Source organism: Gopherus evgoodei, chromosome 4, assembly GCF_007399415.2.
Source record: "Gopherus evgoodei ecotype Sinaloan lineage chromosome 4, rGopEvg1_v1.p, whole genome shotgun sequence".
NCBI classification, from domain to species: Eukaryota; Metazoa; Chordata; order Testudines; family Testudinidae; genus Gopherus; species Gopherus evgoodei.
The window spans coordinates 150019305-150029593 of NC_044325.1; the positions used below are offsets into that span (position 1 = coordinate 150019305).

The 10289-nt window shown below is 53.6% G+C and overlaps 1 protein-coding gene across 2 annotated transcripts; it reads left to right on the plus strand.

The window, feature by feature from the left end:
- The first annotated feature begins 2967 nt into the window (after positions 1-2967).
- On the plus strand, positions 2968-9833 carry LRRC55 (leucine rich repeat containing 55). 2 transcript variants are annotated; one of them, XM_030561819.1, is made up of 3 exons: positions 2968-3264; positions 4974-6565; positions 8658-9833. In XM_030561819.1, the coding sequence occupies exons 2-3, from the start codon at positions 5896-5898 to the stop codon at positions 8891-8893; spliced, it is 906 nt and encodes a 301-aa protein (XP_030417679.1). In that variant the 5' UTR covers positions 2968-3264; positions 4974-5895; the 3' UTR covers positions 8894-9833. The 2 variants fall into 2 exon arrangements, with proteins under 2 accessions (XP_030417679.1, XP_030417680.1); XM_030561820.1 differs by having other exon boundaries at positions 5196-6565.
- Positions 9834-10289: the final 456 nt, after the last annotated feature.

A 10289-nucleotide genomic window follows, 5' to 3' on the forward strand; every position in this document is an offset into this window, starting at 1 on the left:
CCCAGGAGGCTGCAACAGGTCATCGGGGGAGAGGAAGGTTGCAAGGGGAAAGCCAACATGGGTTGAGGGGCGGGGAGGGCTGGAAGAACTGGGTGGCTGGGGAGGATAATAGCCCTCTTCAGGCTGGCTTTCCCATGCCCAGCCTGTGTGCCCCCTGTCACGGAGTCACCGGGGTGATGCTCTGGAACTACTCCATATGAAGCCAGCCAGGGCTCTGGGGGAGCATGTCTCCTCTCTCTGAGCATACTGTCGCCAGGGCAAGTAGCATACACAGCTTCTACCTTCCTGGATCTGACCTCAGAGCATTCAGCATCCCCTTCCACCTGGGCCCTTCCCACAGTGAGTCCACCCAGGCGGGGCTCCTGGGGAAGCCAGAGGCCCTGCACCCCAACTCTGCAGTCATCAGTGACTCTCAGGCAGCATGTAGAACAGAAGGGTGTTTTAGTTGACAGGAACATAGTGTAGAACAGAGCTTGCTAGCACAGAAATCAGTGACTTTCAGCCAAGTCCATCTTGGGAAGTCCCAGCCAGATGCCCTGGACTCCCCCTCTTCCAGTTCCCCATGCAGAAAGCCCAGCTACCAGTGATCTGACCTCTCACACCCCTGTTGCTCCTCCTCGTCTTTATCTCAAGTCCTGAGCAAGAAGTCACCTGGTCGTCACCTGGTTGCATCCCCCTCCTGGGTCTCAGATTACGAAGGGCACTGCCGATAGCACACATACAGGCAACTGGAGCAGCCACACCTGCCCCAGAGGGTGTCAGCCAAAGTCATCACCGAGGCATTGGTGCAGCACACAGGGAAATTGAGGCACATGCAGTATTCGTGCAAAACAGTACAACTCACATAGGCTTACATACAACATAACAAGGGAAAATCCCCACTACGTCACATCTCTCCCCCTTCGAGACCAAACTGAGCAGGGTCACTTTAGCCAGTGACCTGGGGAAGTTCAAGCCCTGCTCTCTGGGACAAAGCATCAGCTATAACATTTGCACCCCCCTTAACATGGATCACTTCCATGTCAGAATTCTGGAGAGGCAGACTTCACCTCAGGAGCTTGGCACTGGCCCCTTGCAGCTGGTGCAGACATGGCAGGGTGAGTGCTCAGTGTACACAATAAAGCGTTGCCCAGATGGCTCTGGCTGCAGCCTTTTAAGAGCCACCCCCAGGGCCAGGCATTCCTTTTCTATGGCTGCATAGCTCTGCTTCCGGGGCAGCAATTTTCTGCTCAGGTACATGATGGGGTGTTTCTTCCCCCCTTGCATCGGTGTGCATCGGCACCATGCCCAGCCTTGTGTCTGAGGCTTCGGTGAACACCATAAAGGGCTTGTCAAAGTCTGGGTTTCCCAGCACCAGGCCCTTGACCAGATCCTCTTTCAGCATGCAGAGAGCCCTCTGGCACTGCCCGGTCCAGGCCAGCTTGTCTGGCTTCCCCTTCTTGCATCACTCCACAATGGGAGCTGACCCAGAGCTAAAGTGGGGCAGTGCCCCACCATCTCAATAAAGGCCTGGGCCTGTTTCTTAGTCTAGGGTGTGGACCAGTCTCTGATCGCCCCCACCTTGGCCAGCTCTGACTTTAGGCAGCTGCTCCCCACCTTGTGGCCCAGGTACAACACCTCTGCCATCCCCACCTTGCCATTCCCAGCTTTTAAAGTCAGCCCTGCATCCTGGAGGTGATTCAGCCCCCTTTTCACCTGGGACACATGGTCCTCCCAGGTCTGGCTAATGACACAAATATCATCAATGTACGCTAGGGTAAAATTCTCCATCCCCCTCAGTAAGTGATCCACCTGGTGCTGACAGGTGACTGGAGCCTCCTTGAGGCCGAAAGGTAGGACCAGGGATTTGTACAGCCCCAAAGGGGTGACAAAAGCAAGTTTCAACCTGGCAACTGGATCCAAAGGCCCCTGCCAGTAGCCTTTGGTGAGATCCCTGTTTGTGGGGTACCGAGTCCCCTCCAACTTGTTTAGGATCTCTTCAGGCCCAGGCATGGGGTAGGCACCAGACACTGAGCTTCCGATAGGCCGCACACAATCAGATCGACCCATATTTCATGGGTGCCAGCACCACGGGAGAGGCCCCGGGAATGCTGGATGGCTTGATCACCCTAAAGCCAGCATGTCTCTGACCTCTCCCTCCAGGGCCTGGGCTGTGTTCCCAGTTCCTCTGAATGGGGAACACCTGATGGGAGGGCCGGCTCCCATCTCCACCCAGCGGATAGCTTGATTAGTGAACCCAGGCCAGCTGGAAAACAATTGTTGGTGCAAATGCAGCATCTCTCTGATCTCTGCCTGGTGGGCAGGAGTTAGCTGGTCAGAAAGGGGTATTGATTCCAGCAAGGGGCCGGCTCCGGTCTCAAAGAGACCTACCAGGGGATCTTCCCCCTTCTCCCAGTGGCCACACATGGCCAGTACCAGCCTCTCCCTGTCACAGTACAGCTCCATCATGTTGACATGGTACACCCAGTGGCTGTGAGCCCGGTTGGGCAGTTCCACCGCATCATTCTCCTCATTCAGCTGCTTTATGACCTTGAAGGACCCGTCACAGGCAGCTTATTCTTCCTCACCTCTTCCTTACTGGCCCTTCTTTACTCATTCTCTGCTTCAATTTTTTTTTCCATGTTTCCCTTTCTTCCCCCATGGCCTCTGTCTCCACATCTCTGTTTGCATCCGCTTTGGCTCACTGCTCACTCTTCTCTCTGCCTCCCCCACCCCAGCCTGTCTGCATGTCACTCCCCCAAACCCGCTTGTGTGTCTGTCTCTCTCTGTGTCCTTAGGATCCCGTGGGCGGCATTGATCCCCGCCGTTTGCTTCCTCCATTTTCCTCTCTCAGCTCAGTGGGGTCTGCAGCTAGTTCCCCTGTTGCTCAGAGATATGGAGGCAGTTGCTAAGAGACAATGCCACGTCAGTACCTGGCCCTCGAGGAAAAAAAAAAGATCGAGAGAGAAAGGAGGAGGAGGAGGAGATGGGGAAAGACCTGGATGAATTAACAGACTCAGCAGCAGCTGCTGCTGCAATTCAAGGAGAGACACTGCCATTCCCTCCACTTGTCTCACACCCACTCCTCTGAAGAGAGGGACGGACAGACGCATGGACGGACAGGGAGAAGGGCAAGAGGGAGCTGCCAGGGGTGCTGCCTAAGGAGCCAGAAGCCACCGAGGAGAGGAGAAGGACACCTGCTGGGCTGAAGAACATGGGGACGCCCAGGAAGAGGGGAGATACTTGTCTGCATCGCATCTGCTTTGGGGATCTCCTTGAGCCGGAGTGAGTATCTGGCTTGTTCTAACTGGGTGGAGTACCGGGGGGGGGGGTAGAGGAGATGGAGAGGGGGCTGGGAGTGAGTGTGCAGGCTGGGTGTGTTTATCCTGAGGGCTGTGCCTTGAGGACAGGGTGTGGATGGTGCAGGAGGGTGAGCAGTGTCTATGTGGCGGTAGGTGTGCTGGGGCCCTAGAGGAGAGCGGCATCTGCCTGAGAAGTCGGGGGCAGAAAGCGCTGGAGGGTGGACTGGTGAGCGGCTTTCCTGGCCGAATGGAGTGGGGCTAGCGGAGGTGCTGTGTTGGGGGAGGGGGAGGTAGAAGGGAAGGCAAGGGGTAAGCTGGAGCACAGGAGGGCGTGTCCCTGGGAAATGCGATGGAGAGAAAAAAATATGGCCAGAAGGTGAGTGAGACAGAAAGGGAAGGAGACTGACACCGGGAGAAAGAGACTGGAATAGCAGGGGGTTCTTCAGGTCACTGATGGGCTCAGTAGGGGTGGAAAGCGGCCCAGGACTGGAAGAGCAAGGGGTGGCTTCAGGGGCTTTTGCAGAGCCTGAACGAGGTCCAGGGCTGGGACAGCAGGCAGCCTGCAGGGCAGGATCCAGAGGCTCTGGCAGAGCTCTGGGTGGAGGCCTTGGATTGAGAGAGTAGAGGATGATGCAGAGCAGGGAGGAGCATTGCCAGGGTGGTGTGGGATCCAGGGACTGCCAGAGCTGCTGGGCAAGACTGAAGGATCAGAAAGGTTGGCAGATGCTTCATCTCAGTATTAGGCTCTTGCTTTGCTCTTGGCAAGTCGTGCAACTTGAGGGTCTTTTATCCAAGGTCAGTGAGGTTGGAGCCCCATTTTTTAGCTAACTAGGCCTTTACCTCTGAATCCATGCCTAGGTTCGTGGGGCTTCAGCAGAGCTACATGTGTGTGAAGCGAGCCCAGGGCAGGGCAGGACTGAGGGTCATCAACAGAGCAGGGCTCAGAGTGGAGCTCAGAGTGGAGATAGCAGAGGGCTGCAGGTTGGGGTGGAGAGGCAACGGCAGAGCCATGGCTGTGGAGGGGACCCAAGGCTGGAGAAGCAGGTCAGAACTGAATGGCACTGACAGAGCTGAGTGGGGTCTAGTGCTGATAAAAGCAGGGGGGGAGTGGTAGAAGACAGTGGGACTGAAGCAGAGTGAATAAGGTGAAAGGACAGAGATGCAGACAGGCAGTGGAGCTGAACAATAAGTTGGAGAGACTGCGAGGTGATTCCCTGCCGTTCCCTCGTCTCCTCCCACGGCTGGAAATCGATTTGAGATAAATTCAGCCTGGGAATAAGGTGCACATTTCTAATCGTGAAAGTAATTAACCACTGGAACAATTTTCCAAGGGGCATGGTGGATTCTCCATCACTGACAATTTTGCAGTTAAGATGGGCTGTTTCTATGAACGCTCTACGCTAGGAATGATTTGGGGGCCATTCTCTGGCCTTTGCTAGACAGGCGTAGGGTGACCAGATGTCCAGTTTTTAAAGGGACAGTCCCATTTTTTGGGACTTTTTCTTACATAGGTGCCTATTATTCCCCACCCCCTGTCCCGTTTTTTCACAGTTGCTGTCTGGTCACCCTTGACAGGAAGTCAAACTAGATGATCACAGTGGTGATCTGGCCTTGGAACCTATGAGTGTATGAACAAGCCTGCTGGTTGATAACCTTGTTGCTGAGTCTTTGATTCCTCTGTTTCCTTGGCAGGCCATGCAGCTGGAGCCCTGTTGCTGGCTGCTGGGTGGGAGACTGGGAGTGAAAGAAACTAGCAGCTGATTCCCCAGGACTCCAGCCCCCTCCCTTTCCTCCTGGAATCTGCTCCTCCCCCCTTCCCCTGACATCCCAGTCCCACAGGCTTCTCCCAGACTGCAGAAATCACAGCCTCAGAAAGGGCTAGTTTCCAATCTTAGTTTTTCCTGATTGTCCCAGGCACAAGCCACCCAAGGAGTCTATATCATTGGGCTGAAGTTGAGGCCTCCAAGATTTTGACCATCCATGCGAAGAACCTATTATCTGGATTTCAAATGCCGTTCCTCTGCTCGGGCACTAGAGACCTATATGACTCCAGGAAAAGGGCCCGTGGCTCCTGCTGAATCGGAGCTGGATTTGCTTTGCAACTAAAATAGACCTTTGGTTTCAGTGGGGTTAAATTCCTTGGCTTGGCCCCATCTCAGCTTCAACAAGACAGGAATTCACTCCCTGCAGACAAACACATGAAATGGAAGGAGAACGTTGTTTTCATGGGCTCAAGCCATTGTCCCAAGGGTGCTGATGAACTGGAAGAAAAAATCCCTGATTTTAGTTGCTTTCCTCCCATTTTTGATCACTTGAAGGACCAACAGAAGGGGTAGACTGATGGATACAGCTACGTTTCTTTTTGCTTTCCACTTCATACCCTTTAAAGGGTGATGAATAGGTACTAAAGCGTTGTCCGAGGAGTCGGGACCTGTCATTCCTGGCCCACCCTTCACGGCGCATGGTGTGCTAGTGACAGTGGCCTTGGCACGTGATAGACAATGGCTCTAAGGCCTGGCCTTCCCCTGCATCCAGCATGTAGCCACTTTCGTGCATGAGTCACTCCCACTCCTTGTTCTGCCTCCATGTGACATGTTGCTCGTGACCAGCTAAAATGAGCACAGGCTGCACTTGGCTGTGGGGAGAGGGGCACGTGTCCCGCCACTCCTCTGCCATGCTCCTGACCCCTTTCCTGATTGCCATGGCAATGGCAGTCTCTGAGGTCAGCACCAGCTGCCCTGTCCTCTGCACCTGCCGCAGCCACATTGTGGATTGCAGCGGGCAGCGGCTTTTCTCAGTGCCCCCCGACCTGCCCCTAGACACCAGGAACCTGAGCCTGGCACATAACCGCATCACCACCATCCCACCAGGCTACCTCACCTGCTATGGGGAGCTGAGGGTGTTGGACCTAAGGAATAACTCCCTGGCCGAGCTGCCCGCCGGGCTCTTCCTGACTGCCAAGCGGCTGGCCCACCTGGATCTGAGCTACAACAACTTCAGCCACGTGGCCGCTAATATGTTCCAAGAGGCCAACAGCCTGGTGAGGATCGACCTGAGCCACAACCCGTGTCTACGAAAGGTGCACCCCCAGGCTTTCCGGGGGCTAGCCCAGCTACGTGACCTGGATCTCAGCCATGGGGGGCTGTCCTTCCTCAGCCTGGAAGCCCTGGAGGGTCTCCCGGGGCTGGTGACCCTACAGATCGGTGGCAACCCCTGGGTGTGTGGCTGCACCATGGAGCCACTCCTGAAGTGGCTGAGGAATCGTATCCAGCGCTGCACCTCAGGTACGTGGCACAGGGTGGGACCGTGTGTGAAGGGAAAGGCCTCTGTCTCCTCCCAGCACCAGCTGGAGGGTCAAAGGCATGAGGCCCAGATCCAGAGAGGAACCTGTTCAGAGTCCTCTACAGGGGGAGCAGAATCCAGTCCTGGTGTTCTGCTCTAGTGGACTGCAATTAGAGGCCACTCCAGGAGGCACTCCCTGCAGGTGTAACCCCAGAGTCCATTTCAAGTGAAACTGGATGGGGCCTCCTAGAATAGCACAGGGGAGGCTGCAGGTCAGGATCGAGGCACATTGGCAGAGCAGCGTGTGGAGAGAACCAGGGGCTGAGATGGAAGAAGGCTGTAAGTTGGGACTGACGGGCGTGAACAGAGCTGTGTGTGGGGGACAGGGTGGAGCGCAATGCTGGAATAGTAGGCCGGGATGTGGTTTGGGACCGAAGAGAACTGGGATAGCTGTGGGGGGAGCCCAGGCGTGGAATAGCAGGGCAGGCTACAGGACTCGATTTAGGTGCGTTGGCAGAACTGTGTATGTGTCGGGAGACATGGACTGGGATTGCTGAACAGTTATGGGAGGACATAGGGTAGGGGGATTAGGCATAGAAGAGTGGTTGCTGCAGGGCAGGAGAGAGATGCACCGAACTGGGTAGGAATGGACTTTGTTTGAACCCACTGGTCTTGTAAGGTGAAGCTTTGCCTATCTCTGTCTTTGCAATGGCAGATCCACAGTCAACAATGGAACCCCATCAATCTGTATTTCCTCCTTGTCCTCTTGCCCTCTTTTGATTCTTGTGTTATTAGTTAGTTCCTGCCATTGTTGCTGATCACCCAAGCTGCCGACTGCAGGAGCTGTGGTGGGAGCCGCAGTAGACCCTGACTCCATCTAAACACTCTCTCTCAGGTCTGAGGGTCCCCTAGTACTGCTGATCCTCATTGCTTTCTGCAGTGAGCCCTTTGATTGAATAACAGCAGCAATTGCTGTGCAGGGCTCTCTCCTATCCTACATTTGATAAGATTTCCCCACATGGAGGACTTCAGGATAATAACACACTTGAGTCTGATGCAACATCATTATCTGGTGATCTTGTCTCATGGAGTCATAGAATATCAGGGTTGGAAGGGACCTCAGGAGGTCACGTAGTCCATTATGCCATTTGGAGACTAGTGATGGGAATGCATTGTGCAAAGGGGACATATTGTTGTGACATTGTAGTTCTAGTGAATTTATCTAACCCCATCAGTTTTGCACCCGTCTGCCTAGTGTCATGGCACCAGGGCCAAAATTATCCCAAAACACCCAATAATTTGGAGCATCTCCAATTTTGTGTACCCAGTTTGTGTCCCTGATTTTCAAAGGCAATGGACACTGCAGTTCTCATGGAATTTAAGCAGAGATGGAGGTGGACAACCAGGCCCCATGTATCTCAAGTTGAGTACCCAAAACCTGGAAGCACCAAAACTGAATGGACACATTGGAGAGTGACATTATGAGGGTGCTGTGTCCTGATGTAATCACTCTTGAGTTGCATCATGATGATGTTGAGCTGGGTTGAGTTCCATGACCTCATGTCACAGTTGGTTTGGCAAGATCTCAGCTTTCAATGCTACCCCAGGGTGATGTTACACTGCAACACAGTGTCACAGCCATGGCTACTGGTGACATGCTGTGACATTATGATGGAGGGTTATGACTGGCATTGTGATGCAGTTGTGCTGCATCATGACTACGTTATGAACGTCACCACAGCAACCTCTGACTACCCCAGAGGATAACACTGAAATAGGATCATCATTACCATCCAGAAACTCCAGGCAGGAGAGAAAGCTACTAACAAGGATTATACTTTGTGCCTTTCATTCTAAGATCTCAAAGCCCTTTACAGAAGTAGGTGAATGTTATTAGTCTCCTTTTACAAATGGTGAAACTGAGACACAGAGTGGCTAAGTGACTTGCCCAAGGTCACACAATGAGTTTGCATCAGAGCTGGGAACAGATGGATATTGGACCTGCTAGAGCCAATGTTACCTGTGTAGGGTAAAGGGATAATTCCTGTGTATAAGACGTTCCCCTTTCTCTCATCTACCTGTTTCTCATTGCAGATTCCCAGCTGGCTGAGTGCCGGGCCCCACCCGAGGTGGAGGGAGCCCCCTTGTTCTCACTGACAGAGGAGAGTTTTAAGGCCTGCCACTTGACCTTGACGTTGGACGATTATCTCTTCATTGCCTTCGTGGGCTTCGTGGTCTCTATTGCCTCCGTGGCCACCAATTTCCTGCTGGGCATCACTGCCAACTGCTGTCACCGCTGGAGCAAGGCCAGCGAGGATGAGGAGATATAGGTGCATGGTCCTGGCCACAGTGCCCTTCCCCCAACGGCTGGCGAGATGCCGTTGAGAACTGGGGCTGGCTGGCTGTGCTCCACCACGATTCATGCCCGGTGCTGTCAAAAGCTGCTCCATCCTCTATCCGCAGCTGCAGCCGGCTGGGGATACTAACTTATCTCTGCTTCCAGTCCCTTCTGATCCCCCAGCTGCTGTGCCCAGCAGGGCAAGGCCTGTGAGACAAGGAGATCTAGCCGTGCCTTGTACTAGCCCCTTCACACAGCTGGCAGCATTGGAGACAGCCAACGAGCCAAGACCCAACAACGCTCGCAACACAGATGGGCTGCCACAACCCACGTCGGTCGCCAGTTCTCCTCTTCAGCATGTCCTGCACACTCATACGCAATATCCAACTCCATACATGCACCCCTTCTGTGCCAGCTCTTGCACCACATCTGCCTACAAACCTAAAATGAGGAGTTGGGCGGGGGAAGGGAATATATATGGCAGACGTCAAGTTGATTTCCAACAGCCGTAACTCTCCAGAGTTGGACAGCTACAGCCCATCAGTTCTGTTTGTGGCTGTGGGGACTGTGGCCATGGACACTGTGGTATCCAGGGTTGTAGTACTACTAAGAGTCCTGAGACATGGCATCTCTGAGGGCCAGAGAGGCAGGTTTAACTCTGAGGAACAGCCCCACCTTGAGACGTACCATTGTATGGTTGGAGGAGATGCCAGAGCAAGAGTCTGCTGTTTTCTAATTGATCCTTGGCTAGATGGCCATTGGTGTTGATGGAGATATGCCTCTGAACAGTTCTCTAGATGCAGAGTCGAGAAGTCAATAGGTCAGGGACACTCTAGAGTTTGAACTTGGTCTCATAGACCCATAGACTCCAGGACTGGAAGGGACCTCGAGAGGTCATCGAGTCCAGTCCCCTGCCCTCATGGCAGGACCAAATATTGTCTAGACCATCCCTAATAGACATTTATCTAACCTACTCTTAAATATCTCCAGAGATGGAGATTCCACAACTTCCCTAGGCAATCTATTCCAGTGTTTAACTACCCTGACAGTTAGGAACTTTTTCCTAATGTCCAACCTAAATCTCCCTTGCTGCAGTTTAAGCCCATTGCTTCTTGTTCTATCATTGGAGGCTAAGGTGAACAAGTTTTTTCCCTCCTCCTGATGACACCCTTTTAGATACCTGAAAACTGCTATCATGTCCCCTCTCAGTCTTCTCTTTTCCAAACTAAACAAACCCAATTCCTTCAGCCTTCCTTCATAGGTCTGTCGCTCAAGACTAAGGGTCAGGGCAGGGGTGAGGTGTACTGGCAAACCTGAAGGGGCAGTGCGAGATGGCGTAACAGGGAGGCTGTGGGTTAGGACCGAAGGGTGTCAGAAGAACTGGTGGC

Bases quoted from the DNA above. Each gene is read 5' to 3' on its own strand.
- LRRC55 (XM_030561819.1), top strand. From the start codon at position 5,896: ATGAGCACAGGCTGCACTTGGCTGTGGGGAGAGGGGCACGTGTCCCGC. The intron at 6,566-8,657 runs GTACGTGGCACA...TTCTCATTGCAG, and splicing joins TATCCAGCGCTGCACCTCAG to ATTCCCAGCTGGCTGAGTGC.